This window comes from Macrobrachium rosenbergii, chromosome 42 (genome assembly GCF_040412425.1).
Source record: "Macrobrachium rosenbergii isolate ZJJX-2024 chromosome 42, ASM4041242v1, whole genome shotgun sequence".
Taxonomy (NCBI): Eukaryota; Metazoa; Arthropoda; class Malacostraca; order Decapoda; family Palaemonidae; genus Macrobrachium; species Macrobrachium rosenbergii.
The window spans coordinates 13803971-13823779 of record NC_089782.1 but is presented as its reverse complement, the minus strand read 5'-3'; the positions used below and the strand labels follow the sequence as shown (position 1 = coordinate 13823779).

General features: G+C 43.6%; 1 protein-coding gene and 1 long non-coding RNA gene across 3 annotated transcripts in view; one reads left to right on the top strand and one right to left on the bottom strand.

The window, feature by feature from the left end:
• Nucleotides 1-19809, top strand: part of LOC136827956 (uncharacterized) — a 216351-nt gene that overhangs the window by 93112 nt on the left and 103430 nt on the right. The gene's annotated exons all lie outside the window — the stretch shown is intronic.
• Nucleotides 1-19809, bottom strand: part of LOC136827955 (transmembrane protein 138) — a 54859-nt gene that overhangs the window by 3519 nt on the left and 31531 nt on the right. For both annotated transcript variants that reach the window (XM_067085517.1, XM_067085518.1), the window contains one exon: nucleotides 3169-3267. In XM_067085517.1, the coding sequence (XP_066941618.1) occupies nucleotides 3170-3267 (98 nt within the window). In that variant the 3' untranslated portion in view covers nucleotide 3169. The remainder of the gene's footprint in view (nucleotides 1-3168; nucleotides 3268-19809) is intronic.

The window sequence follows — 19809 nt, the reverse complement described above, 5'->3', positions numbered from 1 at the left end:
GTTCGTCATGTTGAGATAGATTCTTGGGAGTAGGTTTCCTTAAGAGTTCATCCTGTTCAATTAGAAAGCTCTGTAAATCTAGGGTTATGCCCGATGTTGGAGGTCTGCCAGGAAAGGTACATCTCATTTGAAATTCTTGATAAAGTCTTTTTGGCAAAGAGTGTATGAAAATCCTTTCTGTAAAATAAGGCCCTGTTGCAGAGATCACTTGATACCTTCTGAGCATGAAAGCTCTCCTGTAACTGGCTGAAAGAAACTGAGAGAGGGTTGATCCAAATCTTGATACTTCTGCTAGAAGAAACAGCAAGTTAGCAGTCCACTCTTGCTGGGGTCACTTTAGTTCTCTGGATTATAAGACAATGACCAGCATACTCTACAGGAAGAAGGGATAGGATGGCAAAAGCCTCAAAACTTTTTATGTAAAAATCAGTGTGTGTCTTCCACGTTGCCAGAAAAAATGGAAGTACGCAGTGCATTGGAAAATTTTCATTTGTGACGTTCGTGAAGATCCCTTTTATATCCCACAAATGTCTTACATTGGCTGGGGTGAAGTAACCATTTTTAGGGAATTACTTCTTTCTTTGCTGAAGTTAATCTCTTAACTACATTCTGTTCCTAGCACAAGCCTTGATGAACCTCTCTTCAACCCAGCATATTGTCAACACTAATTCATACCAGCTCTCTGATCTGGCATCTTCCTGTATTCTCATGCACTGTAGGTATTGCTTAACTTCTTGCCATGTTGTATTTTAGAAGGTTCTCTGTAAATTATAAACTACTTTTAGATATCGTCTGCTTGCTTGGAAGTCCTCTCACAACTGTGATCATGTCTTGGATATCATCCTGTTTTCAAGATGATTGACTCCTGAGGCATCTGTGTACAGGGTTCTTGATTCCTCACTGTCTGGGACCAAGGGCTACCAGCCTATTCTAGACAAGCTAAAGTTACACACAATCAGAGGAGAGGAAGGTGGGACCTACATGTACAGTAATACTTGTGTAGTTGTAAGTACAGAACAATTTTTTTTGGACTTATTTTGGTCATATCAAATAAATAACTGAATTAGGTAGCCAAATAACAATAGTATTTCGATGGAATGGGAATTCAAGTAGATATTAGCCCTCCAACTGGTTACCTGTTAGTTAAAAAGTTAAGGTGCGTAAGTCTATCATATTAGCATCCTACAGGAATATGTAAAATTGCTTCATGTCTGGTTCATTTAGTAAGACTTTTAGCCCTGTGTATCTGATCTGGAAGGTAGCAAATTGGTGAAAATGACCGGATTAAATGAGAGGAGACCTAGTTGGAAAGTACTAAGTGGCTACTCCATCAGTAGCCATTAAAAAAAAAATGTAAGGAGAATGGAGATGTCCATAAAGCTTACCCAATATTTTGGTCAGACAGCACCACCAATAGCTTCTCTAAACCAGAAGGGTGATGGGAGTCGGTAAAGAGCTGAGAAACAAACGTGGAAATGGGGCCCAAATGTAGCTGAAGTGGGGCCCAAATGTAGCTGATGTCAAAGATATACATTCTTCATTAGCTTGAACAGGGCATACAGTGACTTGTTCTGTCACTGTTTTGTCTGACAATTAAGGGATAATGTAGGACTGGCATAGTAGTTCAAAAAACATCTGCACAACTAGGCTGATAAAGCCTGGCAATTAGTAATGTCTGTTACAGAACAATATTTTTCAGTGAATGCTGTCTGAAGTTACTGTTCATGCTAATACTAATTCTGGAATAATTTTAAATCAGAATACTTGTGCTTTATTTGGGTCTGTTCAAAAATGGGCAAACAGTAAAACAAAGGATCGAAATGATGATTTGAAAAATCACCAAATTGATGCATCAGCGAATTATAAGTGACCCTGGGGTGGATTATGGGTGACATGTCTGTGGGTCATAAGTTATCCAAAAAGATTAACGTGATAGGCAAGCTCTCCCTCTCGAAGAACAAAGTGCCTATATGTTAAAAATAAATAGTATGCCAAAAGAAGTAATGTGCATTTAGATTATAAAAAACTGACAAAAGATAAATATATTATCTGTGTCCATGTTCACATAGCAGCTTACATCATACTAGACTAATGCATAACCTTACTGGTATATGTATTTTCATTGTATTTAATATTCAAATATTAATTAGCCTGCTTATTGGCGATCATTCATCTGAATATAGTACCTGAAAGACTACCAAATTAATCCTTTTGCCATTTGTTATTTCATCCCCTTGGGAATCCTCTGTCCTTTCTAGGTTTCCTTTTCTATCTGTCTAGGTATATGATGAATTCTCTTAAGCCAGCTTTGTAAATCTTATGGTGTTCAAAGCCTTCTCTTCCATCTCCAACCAAACTTTTCACTATAAAATCTGTGAGAGTGGGAAATGGCGTAGGTGACACAACATTCCCCTGTAGCACTGCACTATTTACTGCAAATAAATGTGACAAGACACTTTGAATTAATTTTGCCTTGGCTTTGTTCAAGGATTCTTTTAATTAGTTTTGCATATTTAAAGGGAATGCTGTACTCTAATGATGAAGGTGTTCCATAATAAAAGTCTGCAGAGACTAGAGTGCTCTCTTACAATTGATATAAACCTTTAGAATGGGATTTTAAAATCCCATACACTTCACAATGTTTCTTAGCGCAAATATTGGATTTTTGGAACTCCTGCTTTTTCTAAAATCAACTTTTTTCTTTCATGCATCTTGTAAAATCTTTTTCTTCTTCTTCTTCTGATATTACTGATACAACACATCTTTGGACAAATATTTTCCTTATACATGAAAATTATTTCTCCCATATGAATGCAGTGTAGGACAACAGGTCCTCTGATAGCATCGCCAATGCAAGAAAAACAAAAAAAAACTACCTAAGAACACTGCAATAGGCAATTCCTCCAACTGTTTTTTCTTTTAAGGGAATGTGCTACTTGTAAACCTGCAACTGGCAAGTCTTCTAATGCCATATCTAATGACAGACTAAGAACTATGTACAAAAACTGTAATTAGATGTGAAGTAATAACAGAAATACTGTACAGTATAGTAAATCAATTCCAAAAGAGGGAATAAACAAGTTAGAGAACTTAAATTACTAATACAGTATTTATTAAATGAGAAAATGTTTGGCTTCCTGACATTCAAGAGACTGAAAGAAGTCTTACCTCAATATTTGAAGCTACCAATGGGTAATTTTGCATAAAATTCCTTGTTAGACAGCTGTAATATGGCTCGCTTATATAAGTAATAATGTACGCCACCCACTGAAAAGAAAGTTCCGGAGTAATTAATCATATACAAAATTTTGTAGTCTTTTCATATTCTTCAGGCTATTGTTATTATTATTATTATTATTATTATTACTACTACTACTACTATCTAGCAGGTACGTTAATTCTAACTCATTCCAGTGTCTTAAAGAGTTTGTTCAATTTCATAAAAATTCATTAAATGGATATATGGATAAAAACTGAAATTCTTTTAAGGATTTGTATTGAAAATTTGTTATTTGCCATGGATTGAAATTATTAAACATCGTTTATTATTAGTGCCAAGCTAGATTTTCCGCACATTTGTGTTGGCATACTCACAATTATTTATGGGTAATACAAATGCTGCAAGTTCAAAGGTCATGGCAGATTTACCTTATTGTGCATTTTTGTAATGAAGAATGCCAAAATCCTACAACAGGTAAATTACTGCACAATTGTGGTTTCAGTGATGCTTACCAGCCACTAAGAGGATCAGCTATGTCTCATCTATTTCTTTTTAATACCAACATGAAAAAGGTTTATATTCAACCTAATATTTTATTTTAAATGAACTTTACCCCACCATGATATAGCTTTTACTTCCATGCCACCAGGGGTTGGACAGATTCCCCCCCCCCAAAAGAACACTGCTTTTTATGAATAATTTTGTCGCTGGTTTCGACAGGGGATAGACAGATTGTTAAATGTACTTGCTTTTCATTTGATGAAATTGGTTTGTGTTGGTATTTTCTTTGATTTTATTTTTAATGTTGGATTGGAAAGAACTTGTAAGGTCAGAGTTGTCATAAAAGGCTTTAGTATTCCAGTTTTATTGGAATAACCTATGTGAGTTGCAGTCTAACGAAATCATGTGGATTTTGATTGTGAGCGAAGAGAGCTTGTTAGTTTGTAGAAGCAACGAAAGACAAGAGGATAAGTCTTGTAAGGCTTGTGTTAAAGGGATGCATGTTTGGTCTGCTTCCTCTTTCAGTAACTGGATAGGTCTTCTGCTGTTTCTCATTGATCTGTTATCCAGCTAAGCTTCCCATCTATTCAGGGCATTGTATTTGATAGGATTGAGTTGTATTTTATGTTCTCTTGGAGTAAGTTTCTCAGGATTTTTTTTTCTGTCATACCCTTCCAAGAGTCTTGTTAAGTTAGGGTATATCCCTGCTTCAGAGGAATGGTCGACACCCCCACTTTTGGCCTGCCTTGTTCTTGGCACATCCTGTCTTGATCCCTCTGGGCCTGGAGCAACAGGGAACTGGGACATCTCAGAAAGCGGTACAGATATGTACTCTTTGTCTCCCTCTGTTCTGTCTGGCATCATCAGCGGCAGTTCTGGCACCAGAATTTGTTCTCCAATAGGGTTGCTTGGGAGAGAATAAGAGGAGTTGCCCAGCATTTTCCCCTTATTTAATTTTAACTGTATCGGATCAGCTTGGAAGGAGTGTTGCGTTGACTCTTTATCTGGTAATGTTTAATCAGGTTTTGCTGCTTCAGCTGGTTAGTAAGCAGTTGGCTAAAGCTGACTAATAGAGGAAAGTTTCCTTTTGCTTTTTAGAATAGTTTCACTTCATTCCTCTGTAGCAAAGGATCATTTGCAGATTGAGACTAGTATTAAGTATCAGATATAGTATTTTCTAGAGAGAAGTCTAGACTTACTTCTGCTTTCCTGTGCATTGTGGCTTTCTTTGGCCAGCGCAATTGTGTGCCTTGCAGTTTGATACACTGGTCACTTGCACCTAGTGCAGTTTTGGGCATTTTTATATGGTAGTCTATCAGATTTGGTTTTAGTGTGAGCTGTCATGACAAGAAGGACCCCATCCTTTAGATGCCTGAGTGAAGGTTTAGGGCTTGATTGTGGAAGACCTAGAAGTTTAACTGGGATTGGAGTAGTCCTGTTACCCCCATAATCTTGAATTCTTAATTGTCAGAAAGAACTTAAAGCAGTGTGAACATTGGGTAAAGCACAAGGAGCAGTATCCTCAGATAACCCATCCTCCTGACTTTAGGTATATATTGACTTTAGTTATGTATGTACACACACATATAATATACATATATAAGTAGGTAATGTGTGTGTACAGGTGTAAGTTGGTAATGTGTATGTATAGGTGTATGTATTGTGGATATATGTAAGTTTATATGTTACATATACTATATACAACATATAATCAAATATCTTTTGTCCAACTATTTAGTGAGATCGTTGTTTATTCCTGATGCTCAGAATAGCAGAGGCCCATCTTTGGGCAGAGGCAAAAAAGATTGTGATGTTTCTTTAGTTTTTTCTGGGTAGTAACAATGTGCTAAGAGACCGACTAAGCAATAGGAATCTGACTCTGCCTACAGTATGGTCTCTGAATTTTCAGCTTTGCCAGTTTTGTAATTTCTGTAAGAACTATAGTAAACTCCGATTAGGTCTCTCTGACAACTCAGAACAGGCAGTTACCAGACTTTGATTTCCACTTTCAAGGCTCTCAGACTGGCCTGGCAGGCATTTTACAGTGGTATTAGTTGGTTTCGAACTCTTAGATCTTTTCTTATTTTGTGATTGGAAGAGAGATACTTAACAAGTTAAGAGAATCCAGGAACTCTTGGATGTTCCTTGTAGTTCCTTGGTGGCTGTAGGAGGATTGATTTCAGACTCTACTGCCTCAAGTATTCTCCCTAGAACGTTTTATTTCAAGAAGAACTGAAACAGATGCATGCTCTGAAGTTTTCAAAACTTCCATGTGCTTCAGGTGATCATGTTGATACTGTAAATCATCTTGTGCAAGAGTGAGTTTTTTCAGGTGTGTACACATATTGTGAATCTATCCTCAGGTTTACAAGAGTTTCAGCTACCAGTTAAGAGGGAGTGGTCAGTTTATCTTTTCTGGGGTTGGGCTTGAGGTATCTCATGTACATTCACCTCTGTAGACAACTTCATTGAAATCTTTGGTCTCAGGTTATGTACTCTAAATGCCGATGGTTACAGCTATGAGAGATTACAGTTCTAGGATTTCTTGCATTTTATGTAACACTCAGCTAGACATTCTTTACAACCTTGACCCTAGGAGGTCTTTAGGTCTGGAGTAATAGAGGTGCCTGGTATACCATAACTCTCTTTAGGGAGTGTTGATGTGGTTTAGATTTTGCCTGCAGAGCTATTTGATTCCTTAATGAAAGCCTCTTGAAACATTTGAACTAGCACCTGGGGAGAAGTACAGTTTTTCTTGACTGTACAGTTTTTTTTTGACCTTGGTTAAGAATTGAAAGAATTTTGAGACGTTTCCTTTTCAAGGGTGTAAAAATGCCAATGAGTTTTATGAACTTTTTACACATTATAAAGGCAATTAGAGCATACTAGAATAGATTAAAGCCTATTAGAGATGATATTAACCATTTTATGCATTAGGATACCGAACACTACATTTTTTGTATGTTTGGTCAATTTAGCATATGCAAGTTCAATTCTGCCCTAAAATGGAAAACTGCAATATCTGCAAAATTTTTGAAATATGACATTTTTATAATAAAATAAGATTTTATATCATACTTACCTGTTGTTTACATATAGCTGTAATTCTCGGTCTCGACAGAAAATTCAAAACTGGCGGTTCCGCTAATATATGGTCAGGTGATGCGACTACCCCGCCCTATACCGGGGTACCTGGATCCATTTCCATCAACAACTAATCATATTTTCTATGTCCCCTTGTCCCTTGCGGGGAGGCGACTGGGAATGTTTTATATGTAAACAACAGGTAAGTATGATATAATATCTTATTTTAATATAAAAATGTCATTTTTATACATGAACTTACCTGTTGTTTACATATAGCTGATTGCCACATTGAGGCGGTGGGCATGGACAGCTGTAAGTGTTAAATGGAAAAAAACCTGAGATCATCAGGCTAAGAAAAACTTCTTTACTTTGGATCCTTACCTGCTAAGGAAGCTGCTTTCTCGGTTACTGCCTCTGTAACCTGCTATCCTTAGTGCAACTGCGGGGGCCTAGTAGCTCAGTCGCAGGTTGCCATATGGAGAAAGGTCTGTTGGCCCAGCCGTCTTCGACACAATCAACCAAAGCATATAATGCCCCTGCTCAGGCGCAGTACTCAAAGCATCCACCATCATACACTATCATTTTTTTAAAAACACATATCACCCAACCATAAAAACTCACACCAATCTATTAAAATTAGACCTACTAGGCCATCAAACCCCAGACAAGAATAAAGGGGCCAACGTACTAAGGCTCTAGTAGTCGAGCACCATAAAAATCCTGAGTTCCTCTTAGCCACTTCTGGTCCTGTCCAGATAGAATTTCAATGCTCTGACCGGACAGAGAAGTCTCTCCGTTCCTCTTCCCCAAAGAGGATAGGCTAGCAATGGGAAATTCCTCTTACACTTGGCCATGGATTACTATGGTTTTCGTTCTTAGCTAGGAAACCCAAGGTGAAGGAAACTACAGCCTTATCCGGAAACTACAGCACAAAAACCAACTCTTTTGTCCAAAGCATGAACCTCACTTACTCTCTTTGCCGAGGCCAGTGCCAAGAGAAAGAGAGTTTTCTTAGTTAGATTCCTAACGGAGCAGGAACTCAAAGGCTCAAAAGATTTGGAAGTAAGCCACTTTAGTACCACATCCAAATTCCAATGCGGTACACGAAGAGATTTGCCTTTAGTGGTAACAAAGGATTTAAGGAGTTCTGCTATATCCTTGTCCGAGGAAAGGTCTATACCTCTATTCCTGAAAACTGCCGCCAGCATACTCCTATACCCCTTAATCGTGCTGACAGCCAATTTCTTCTCCTTGTGCAGAAACAAAAGAAAATCCGCCACCTGGCTTAGAGTCGTTGAAGTGGAAGACACTCCAGACTCGGAGCACCACTCCCTGAAGCGCCCACTTCGCTTGATAGACCTTTGTAGACGAGGGCCTGGTTGATCTAGCCATTGCCTGCGCCACTCTTCTAGAGAAGCCTCTCCTCCTGTAGAGTCGCTCGAGAGTCTGAACCCTGTCAGATTTAGATCTGACGGGTTCCTGTGGAACTTTCTGCTGTGCAACTGGCACAGAAGGTCTGGTCTGAATGGCAACCTCCTTGGCCAATCCACTACTTTCTCCAGTAGCTCTGGAAACCATGATCTTCCTGGCCAATTTGGAGCTATTAGGATCTTTGACACATCTTTTAGTGCTCGAAACTTTTTCAAGACTCCTCCCAGCACCCTGAAGGGAGGGAATGCATAAAGGAAGAGACCCGACCAGTCCAGGAGCATGGCATCCACCGCTAATGCTTCTGGGTCTGGAACAGGAGAGCAAAAGAGAGGTAGTCTGCGGTTTTCCCTCGTTGCAAACAGGTCTAGCATGGGAGTTCCCCAAATCTTCCACAGGCCTTGGCAAACTTTCTGGTGGAGGGTCCATTCCGTCAGAATGACCTGGAGTGACCTGCTGAGGATATCCGCTCTTACTTTGAGAGCTCCCGGGATGAAGCGAGTTACTAGCTCTATGTTCTTGGTTGCTGCCCACAAAAGCAGGTCTTTTGCGATCTCGAACAGAGAGAAGGAATGAGTGCCTCCTTGTTTCTTCACGTACACTGTGGAGTTGTCCGAGTGAACTACTATTTTTTGTTTTCCACCAGAAGCACTAAATATTCCAAGGCTATATGTATTGCCTTCAACTCTTTCGCATTTATGTGCCAGTCCCTTTGGGATGAAGACCAATTGCCTGACACTTGAAGATTCCCCAATGTTGCTCCCCAACCCTCGTCTGAAGCGTCGGAGAACAACATCAGGTCTGGGTTCCTCTGTCTCAACGACAAACCTCGCTCTAGTTTGCTCTTGTCGTTCCACCACGACAGGTCTTGCTTTACTCGAGTGGATAGAGGAAAAACAAACGAATCCGCGTCTTTCTTCCTGTTACAGGTCTGCTGTAGGAAGAACTGAAGAGGTCTCATGTGTAGCCTCCCCAGACTGACGAACATCTCTAGCGATGAGAGGGTGCCTAAAAGGGTCATCCATTCCTTGGCAGAACAAGTCTTGGCTGCCATCAGGTATCTCACTTTCAGCAGGCATTTCTCGATCCTTTGTGAAGTCGGAAAACCTGAAAAGAACTGAGTTCATCCGAACTCCCAAATAAGTCAAGTCTTGAGATGGAGAGAGTTGCGACTTTGGAAGATTTACTATGAGTCCCAATTGTCGGTAAGAGAAAGGGTCCTTTGTAGGTCCTTCATGCATTGGCCTTTTGACGGAGACCGGATCAGCCAGTCGTCGAGGTAAAGGGATATGTGAATTCCCTCTAAGTGAAGCCATTCAGCACTTATTTCTAGGTAATTCCGTTGCTAGATACCAGAGAAAAGCTAAATGTAAAGCTGGGGTTACTACCCCCAGAGCGAGCTCCAAGAAATGGAGTCGTATATGGTAAAGGGTGAGATTGTCACAATCACGGGACCCTGCCCTATAAAGATTCCCAATGTCAAAAGTCCCAACGAGAGAGGTGCCAATACAAGCCCATGCACTACTCGCGGACTGTACACAAGGCAACACTAGCTGCATTCCATTTTAGCACGCGATTTCGTTCACACGTAATTTCGTTGTGATCCTTATTTTGTGCTCTATTTTGGCATTTTTATGGCATCCTCGCAAGGTTCTTCTTCAACAACTTGAGTACCAGTGTTTTATTGTTTTTAGGCGATTGAGGCTCTTTATTTTCCTTTAGTTTAATAATTAAAGGGATTTATAACGCCCGTCTTGATCTCCTCTCACGGCGTCTCTTGACCTCTCTTGGTCTTGGGTCGGCATGATTGTTTTGTGTTATTTATTACTATCCCTTTTTATTTGGGATATTTTACCAATTAATGATTCCTAACTTTAGTGGGTTTGATTAATTTTATGTTTGTTCTGTACCCCTTTACTACGAGAAGTGCTGTTTAGCGTTTACGCTCACGAGCTACCCCTTGGGCCCATTCGCTTTTTATCATGGCTTCATTACGAGTGTGATGTTTAGCGTTTGGGCTCGAGCTACCCCCCGGGCCCATTCGCTTTTATCATGGCTTCATTACGAGAAGTGCTGTTTAGCGTTTAGGCTACGAGCTACCCCCTCGGGCCCATTCGCTTTTTATCATGGCCTCATTACGAGAAGTGATGTTTAGCGTTTAGGCTACGAGCTACCCCCTCAAGCCCATTCGCTTATTATCATGGCCTCATTATGCCTTAATTTTGTCCCTCACTTCTCTTAGCCTTTGGGGATCTTATTTTCATTGGTACTGTTACGATTTTTACTTTGTTTTTACTTTGTTTTTATAATTTTGTTTATTTTGTGAATTTTGTGTTCCCTTCCTGGTCAAGTGCTGTCTTGCTGTTTAGGCTACCTGGTTCCCCCTTGGGCCTATTCGCTTATTATTTTGGCTTTATTTTGCCTTGTTTTAGACTCACTTCTCTAAGCTTATGGGAACATGATTTTCATTGGTACATTTAAGTTTTGACCTTGTGCTCGGATGCTTTTGAATTTTGTTAATTTTGGATGCTTTTGAATTTTGTTAATTTTGGGTACTTTCATTTAACTGGAGGTCGGCCATTTCCCTTCACGTTCATGTCGTGTTGGGCCTGCCTATCCTCCTACATGTACCTTATAGAAAATTTTTGTTTTATTATGCATTATTTGAGTTATTAGTTAGCCTTTACCCCTCTCCTAGGCTTCCTTCCTTTGCATCGCCTCAGTTAGGTTAGCCTAGGGGTTAGCTATAGCACTTTTTCCCTTCGGGGAAAAATCGTTAAGGGAGGGACGATCTCGATCTGTATGCATGAGTTTCATGTCTGTGATCTCGTTCTGTACATATGTGTTTTATGTCTGGTGCTTCCCTTTGTTTGGTTTTGGCTTGGATATATTGCCTACGTCCACCCTCTCCCTGTTTCAGCTTTTCACTTAGGCTAATGTTCCTAATAAGTTAAGCTGGAATAGCGAGGGTTTACCTGCGTAGCCTATCCTAGTTCAATCCTTCTTTGGGTTGCTTACCAATGGTGACCGGGAGTGCTCTCCCCACTCCTGTTCACACTTCTTTTACCGACTATATATATATTATTTTGTGGTATCGAGAATCCCTTTCTCTCCCTTTTATCCTTTGCTCTCTCTCTCCCCTTGGTTCGTTTTCAAGGTTTGTTAACTTTCCAAGGCTTGAGAGCAATTTATCCTTATTTTGTGCTGTAGCCTACATCCCCTCCCTCTGCATTGATTGGTTGTCCCTCTGTGTGTCTGACCTTATCGGTTGGCACTCCACCTGGACCTGGAGGTGACCGGGAGTGCTCTCCCCACTCCTGTTCACACTCCTTTTACCTTTCTTTGCTCTCCAGGCCGTATAGAGGTTTTTGCCCTTCCTTTCCTTTTCTCTCGCTCTTGTCGTGCAACACAGCTCACATAGCGAGGGGATCTATGAGGATCTCTGGGCGCCCGGGGAGTGCTGTCCCACCCCTGATCGCTACTTTGGGTTACCAACCTCCTGGCCTATCCTTCCCCCTTCCTTTTACGTCGACTGTTTCCCTTCGTGGTGCTTCCTACATGTTCGCTCCTCACTGTTGGGATCTCATACGAGGCCAGTTAGCGTTTTCCACCTAACTGTCTTCTGTTTTATTTACTTTCGGCGTTCCCCCTCCATTTTGCTACTACCTGTTCGGTGTTTCGTTATCTTGTTGGGCGCTCTCCTTGCTTACTGCTCCGGCGATTTTAGTGTTTAGCGGTCGGCGTTTATTCCACCCACCGCTATCACTTCGTTCAGGATATCCTCCTCCGGGGGTTTTCCTCTCTTGGCTCTGAGTGCGCCCACTTCCGAACAGTTCATAACCTTCCCACTATGTTTGTATCCATCACATATTGTTCAAACATGGTCGCTTCGGAATGTTCCGTTGACTCTGTTTTTATGTCTATGAGTTTTGTCCTGTTAGCCCGGTTTTCTCTCCGGTTTTCTCCGGGGTTTTCCTGGTCTGACTAGGCTAAAATCGCTGCTCGGGTACTCTGCTCCAGCATCCGTTCCAGCATGCCCACTTCTCATACGTTTTCAGCTGGTTTTGTCGAGTGCAGGAATGCTCCGCTATCCTGCAACAAGCCAGCGATCACGGAGTCTATAGTTCCCATTCGGTCGCGCAGTCTGTTTTGGAGAATTTATAGTTTGGCACGGAAAGTTGTGAAGTGCGCTATGCTCTCCCGAGCAGACTTCTTGATGAACCCGTAGGTTTTATATACACCTGTCGGTTTCGTCTCTGCCAAACTCCGCCTCATGTGACTTATTCTTGGCTCAGAAGGTTGTAAAGTACGCTATGCTCTCTCCGAGCAGGCTACTTGATGAATCCGTAGGTTTTATTTACACCAGTCGGTTTTATCTCCGCCAAACGCCGCCTCATATGGCTTATTATTAGTCGTTTGGTACCCGGCAGGTTGCGTTGTTCGTTATGCTCTCTCCAAGCAGACTACCTGATGAATCCGTAGGTTTCATATACACCTGTCGGTTTTACCTCCGTCAAGCTCCGCCTCATGTGGCTTATTAATAGTCGCTCTTTCGGTGTTTGGGCTCTCTCTCGGGCGAGATTCTCGGTGGATCGGTAGGTTTCATATCGCCTATCGATTTCCCTCCGCCAAACTCCGTCTCGGGCGAGATTCTCGATAAATCGGTAGGTTTCATATACACCTATCGGTTTTTCCTTCGCCAAACTCCGTCTCGTGTGACTTATTAATAGTTGCTCCTCCGGTGTTTGGGGTCTTAATTTTCCCCCTCCTGGAGGCCGGCCGCAAGTCTCGTAACTCTTCGCTTCAAGTTAGCTGTTTACGGAGAGTTTTCTGAAGACGTTGCGGCCTTCTGTCTCATTCTCAAACCTGTGAACATCGTCCTGGAGCGATAAGTAGGTGTGAGAATAAGTGAGGCAAACCTTTTCCGCTTAGCTCGGAATTAGGTGAGGCAAACTTTTCCTTTAGGGGATTCGTTAGCTCCTCATCCCTTTTCGACGGTTCCTGGTCTACCGTCCCTAAGGTGAAATCAGTCAAAAAAGACCCTTTTTTAAACCAAGAAGACCCGCTCCGGGGCCCCCTCGAGGACGTCTCGGATCTCTAATCCGGTGCCGTCTACGAGTTTGGCCTCGTCTTCTGGAAAGGGACACGGGCCCAAGCAAAGCAAGGCGGTTACCCCCTCCTTCCTTTGTTGACGACTCTTTTACGGGTCTCCTTATAAGGAGCTCGATTTGAGGGTCATTGTCAACCTATCAAACTATCTATCTACCTCATGGTCCGTGCCTTCCCTTTCCCAGGAGCTTAAATCCCAAAGAGATTAATCTCAAGACTCATTGTCAATGGATCACCTGTAAAATCCTGCTCCGTTCCGGAATTCTATCGTTCCGGACACCTCCACCTCTTTTCCCCTCCAGTCTGGGGAACCTTTGGCGCTTAACCCTTTATGCTTCCCAGCATGAAGGCACCCTCCTATCGGGGGTGTGGGCACACGGAGGTTGGTGGAATTGCATTTCTTCCCTTCCGGCCTGGTATCCCCTTATCCGGGTTTTACCAGACTGTCAGGAGGAGCATGGCATCTATCTGGCAGGATCCCTAAGAGAGCCCTCATCTTCCCTAGGGGCTGGGCACATCGTCTCCGTTGAGAACTCTAACGGAGTGGCAGGCAGAGAATTCCAAGTTCACGCCAGCTATGGGGTCTTACCGTGCTCTCTTTGAGAGCCCTGCTTCCTACCCCTTGTGCTCCGAATGTAGCCCCTCTTATCAGCAGGCTTGTTTCGAAAATAAACAGCTGACGCATTTCCAGGAGACAGATATCACAGATACGTTCACAATGAATCTTCTAACCCCGGACTACGCTTCTAGTTTATTCAGCGTACAGCTCCCTAAGCTTCCGGAGTCAATTCCCGGAAGCTGAAACAGGGTGTAAGTCAGGCTTGCCAGGCCCTGGAATTCTTTGACTTTAACAGAAACAATGTCTGTGGTATATAATGGCTGTTCGTTGTTTCGGGTCCTGATAAAATCTCTCTTGTCAGGTTTTCTGCAGGTCCCGCTTTATTTCATCAGTCCGGTTGGACAGCTGAAAACACTTTTTTCGCCAGCCACGTTCCGCCTTGAGCCGAAAAATCTTATGAACAGTTTCACCTGGAGAATTAATCTTTTCCCCAGGTGGGCATTGTTACGGTCCGTCCGGGGCTACTAATGTTACTCAGAGCCTCCGTTCTCGTGGGTGTCTACCTTACAAGCGGAAGCAATCTGGTCTTGCCGGGCCCTATCCCAAGTCCGGCAAGAAGTTCATGTAGTTCAAGCGCCCCCCTGCTCAGGTGGTGGTGCAGGCTCTTCAGGTTTCTTCCCCTGGACAGCCGTCAGCCTCTCACTCCCAGCCTCCACCTCGATGTGTGCGGGTTCAGCCAACACATCAGCCCCTTGTAACACCCCCGTGTGTCTCTGCCTCCCCCATGTGCCTCTGCCGGAGTTTTCTTTGCTTCATACGAAAAACCCAAGGAAAGAATTTTCACTAGACATTCTGCCAGAGGCTCTGACCCTCGGGGTTATCATAGGAGCAGGGAAGCATCCTGCTCCTCTTCGAGAAATTGGGAAGGCATACGCTTCAGGGGAGACAATCAAGCCTCCTCCCTGTAGTATTTCTCATATGGGTGGGAGGCTGAACCATTTTCGGGGCCACTGGAACTTCAGTCCCTGGGCCCAGAGTATAGCTATCAAGGCCCGGGGTGGAGCTGGACTGTTTGTCCCCCTCCCCCAATCAGGTTCGGTCAGCCTCCGGCCAGAGTTCTGGGGGTCTTTGTGAATGGCCTGTCAGGCTTTTTCAGTCTGCCAAGGAAGTTCCCTTCCACTGGAAAATTTTTCCGGGCGTGTCCCGTTTATTTTCCTCATTCAATGCGGCAAGTCTCAGTTGCTTACAGTCTTGTGGGTTCGGATCCTACTGCTCCGTGGAGCCGTAACCACCTCTATAGACCTTTCCAACGCTTCCTTTCACATCTTGGTTGCAGAAAGGTTCTATCCCTTCTTGGGATTCAGACTCGGGGAGCAGGCGTACCCCTTCAGGTTCATGCCCTCCTCGATGCAGCTCCAGAGTCTTTGCCAGTGTGAACAATACCGTAGTTCAACAGCTCCGGTATTAGAAGGTTATGCTAGCCACATATCTAGTTGCCTGGCTCATTTGGGCACCCAGCGTCGGGAATTGCCTGAGGGTGCCGGTCATTATAATCGGTTTTCTAGAGTCTCTGGGCTTCTAAGTAAACAGGAAGGAATCCCACCTGATTCCGGAGGGTAGCCTTCAGTAGTTGTGAATCCAGTGGAAGTGGAAAGAGATAGCAAGGGCGACCTATCATTTCATCAACTCAAGCATACCTCTCGCTGTGCCCAAGAAAAGGTCTTGGGCTCTCTCCAGTTTGCTTCAGTGACGGTTCTCCTTCTGAAGTCAAAGCTGGAGTTTATAACTGGGGTATGGCGGAGTCAGGGGCGTGTCTCCTGATTCCTCCTGTTTGAATAGTGGCCTCGGCCTTGCACAACTATCAAGTGCTTATCGAAGTCAGTTCCTCTCCAGCTTTCCCCTCCGGCCTCAGTATTCCACACCGTCACCTCTCTGGGCGGGTGGGGTGGATATTTTTTAGCCCAATGAAGTACATGGAACTTAGTCGGTCACGTTCCGGCAGTTCCATATCAACGCTTTGGAGGGCTGTGGCAGTCTTCCTGTCCTTGGGAAACTTCTTCCTCCCAAGAGGTTTCATTTTAGGCTGGTTCTGAACAAAACAGCAATAGTGCGCTGCGTAAACAAGTAAGTTCGGACTCGAGTTGCTTCATTCAGGTTGTGGTTCATTCTTCTCCATAACCAACAGACACAAGTGCCTCTGTCTGCCACCCTTCTCGTAGGTGTCCAAAAGGTCACTACTTTTTCCCTATCCAGGGCCTCCCCCCTGGTGTCGGAATAGTCCTTAGACGGAGCGTCTTCAGGTAGTCTTGTGACCTTTTCCTGGACCTGGAAGTAGGTCTGTTTGCAACCCAATTCAGCCACAAACTATCAAGCTGTCACGTCTGGTATAAACTCAGCCTGCGTCAGCCCCCTCAAAGTTCTGATGCCCTGGCTTTGTGGTCTTTGTGAATCTTACAGTTTAGGAGGAAACTGATATTGGTCCTGTTATTACTGTTTTCCTAAAATCAGTCAAGGGATCCTACTCTACTGCAGTATGGTTCTGCAGTTAAGTAACTAGCACTCTTCACATAGTTTTTCGAAGCTACAGTAATGATGCGGCCGCATTGGCCTCGAGGAAAGTGTTTTGTTGGAACCAGACTCACAGGCTTAACTTTCATCCCTAAGGTCTGTGTTCGTCTAAGACCAGTACTCTGTCCACATTCGGTTTCCTGGTCTTTGAGTAATGTATCGGAGTTAGCTTCGGTAACCAACAATCATCTTGTTCTTACCTTTCCTTGTTGGGGAAGACCCAAAATTTTTAATCAGCTTAGCTTCTAGTGTTAGTTTTCCTGTACTGTCTGCCCTGTCTGACGGAACCAATCATTTTGGTTTCCCCTCATCAGGGGTAGTGTTGCGAATTCCTCACCCTAACTTTCTATCTACAGTTGAAGGTCCTCATTTTCGGTGGTCACCTTGGAAAGTACTCCCCTTTTACAAGGTCTGTTTCTGTGCCCAGTTTTCTCCCTTACAGGCTTTTTTAGACAGGACCTCATGAATTTTGTCAGGTCCTCTCTTTTTAAAAAAGGGGGGGTTACTGTCATTGTGTCTGCTATTAGGCAGAAAGTATTTTCTTAATACAAGCCTATTCAGGTTCAATTCTAAGCTCATGATCTTAGACGGTGACCACTTACATTATTTTCATTACATGAATTTAGAGGACCTTACTAATGTTCAGGGTAGAATTCTCCTAGTTTTCAACGTCTCTATTTAAGTCTTTAATAGCATAAGAATGATGTTTATTTCTCTGTTATTATTTCACCGGCTGACACGGGACCCGATCCAGAAAAAGGATTTTGACAAAGGAAAAATCTATTTCTGGGGAGGGCCCGATGTCACCTGGTGACCCACCCTGTTTTTCATTCTCTCCCTCCCATGGTAAACATCATTCTAGTGGGGTGGGTGCTAACATGGAATGCGGCTAGTGTTGCCTTGTGTACAGTCCACGAGTAGTGCATGGGCTTGTATCGGCACCTCTCTCGCTGGGACTTTTGACATTGGGAATCTTTATAGGGCAGGGTCCCGTGATTGTGACAATCTCACCTTTTACCATATCGACTCCATTTCTTGGAGCTCGCTCTGGGGGTAGTAACCCCAGCTTTACATTTAGATTTTCTCTGGTATCTAGCAACGGAATTACCTAGAAATAAGCGCTGAATGGATTATTTCACCGGGTGACACGGGCCCTCCCAGAAATAGATTTTTCCTTTGTCAAAATCCTTTTATTTTGATTATGGTGATGTGCCCTGCCCACTTTCGGGTGTAAGAGAAGGTACAACATAGCAAAGAGCTTCAATTTGTTTCTGCCAGCTGTGGTTGAAGGACTGTGGTTGGCAGCAGCTTGAATTTTGAAATTTATATTTTGCTGATTGTTTGCTCTATCTTCGATTGGTGAAGTATTTATTTTCCTAGCCTTTTGGCATAATTGAGATAGTGTTAGGCAAGTTTTGATCATTGGTTTACAACTCTTTGCCCATTTTTTGGACTTGTATTAGAATTTTCCAGGATGTCTGACACTAGTAGTTCTAGTATTAGGTATTGTAGCAAAGGCTGCAATTCTAGACTGACTACAGAATCTTACGACTCTCACACTTTGTGTTCAATGTAGGGGACAAACAGGTTCAGTGGATATACATTGTGAGTGTAGCGACTTGGATTTAAGGAAGTGGAAGACTTTAGATTCATATCTTAAGAAACTAGCTAGAGATAGGAAGAGGAAAGCTATTGCTAGGGAATCTAGTAAAGCTTTATCTAGTCAGGATTCATCCGCTAAGTCAGATGCAATTGCACCTGTAATTTCTTCCGATCCCATTCCATCTCCTCCACCTGTGCAACCCTCTCCTTTACTTGGCTCTCATGTTTCCAACCCCAACACCATTGTCAGTCTGGAGTCAAAAATCGACACTTGCTTCGAGTTGATTGTGCAATCGATCTCTAAATTAGCGTCATCGGTGAAAATGCTCATGGATAAAAGTGAGTCAGAGCTCCCCGTGGCTCCCAGTGCAAGTGCAGTGATAGTGGAGGAGGTGGCTGTTCAGCCCACTTGTTCTCCTTGGCCAAGGTCCCTGACAGATTCCCCAGCACCTGGGAGGAGTCAAATTGGCAGCCTAAGGGAGGTCGGTGGGGTCGGCCCTGAGCAGTCGCCCCCTTGGTTCAGTCTCTTGATGAATCCCAGACTGCAACCAAAGGCTGCTGGAAAGGCCTTCAAGTGAGTGCTCATTGTATGTCCTCCAGCTCCAAAGATTTTAGTCCCAGTCCCAGGTGCGCATGGCGCTATGCAAACAAGTCACGCCTGCTGAAAAGGCGTGCAGTGGAGTTTGAGATTTCTTCCCTTTTCCTTGTAAGAAGGGCAAGGATTCAGCAGGCCCATTGTGTAGTCATTGGGATACCCTGGAACAATTCTCTTCTGCTTCTTCTGACGACAGCGCCGAAGCGCCTTGTGGCACGGAGACGTTCTTCATCGAATAAAGGAACTATTGCATCAGGAGTTGCCCACCCAGCACCTTCATCTGTACAATCGGTACCCAAGCGGCCAGCAACTAGCATCAAAGAGCCCAAACTCCCGTTTGCAGTTGACCGCCCACTGGCGCCCGTTCACCAATAGGTTTTGTCACTGGCTCCCGTCTCTACAGCGCCCCCGAGCTCCCATTGGCGCCTGCTCCTCCACCGCTTCGTAGTAGTGTCGTCTCGGACATTGTTCCTCCTTCAGCTGACTCGATTCAGAGCAAACTGGATAATATTCTCAGAAGGCTCCTCCTACAGCTCAGATGACAGCAGACCTATCACTTTCTCCTGTCTCTTCCGAGGACAAGGTTGTGCCAGATCAAGATGCTGAGGAAGAGGTTGTGCCAGATCAAGATGCTCCTTCGTCGGCGTACTCTGCGCTATTGAGGTTCCTGCTAGTGACTTATCCAAGCTTGTTTTCGCCAGCTATTCCCTCTGTTCTTGCTTTGACTTTCTTTATGGAAGCCCCCTCAGTCGGTTCTTTGAAATTACCAAAATTGATTCTTTACTCTTCAGCAAAGAAGGCACTGGATGAAGTAGAAGGGTGGTTTTCTGAGAAGAGGGAACAAGGTAAAGCAGTTTTTTGTTTCCCACCTTCCAAGTTGTCCAGATTGAGCTACAGGTTTTATGTGACCGGAGAAGCTCCTTCCCTTGGAGTCTCTGCCTCCTCTCAGGGAGACTTCTCCAGCCTTATCGACTCGGCTAGGAGATCAGCTTTCTCCTCAGCCTTGGAACTTGCACACCTTCTCAAGAATATTTTTAAGGTGTTCGAAGTGATGAGCTTCCTAGACTGGGTGGTGGGTGCTCTGGTGCGCAAGCTTAGGGAGTGCTCCTTGTTACCTCAAGAAATCTCTTCGGATCTCTT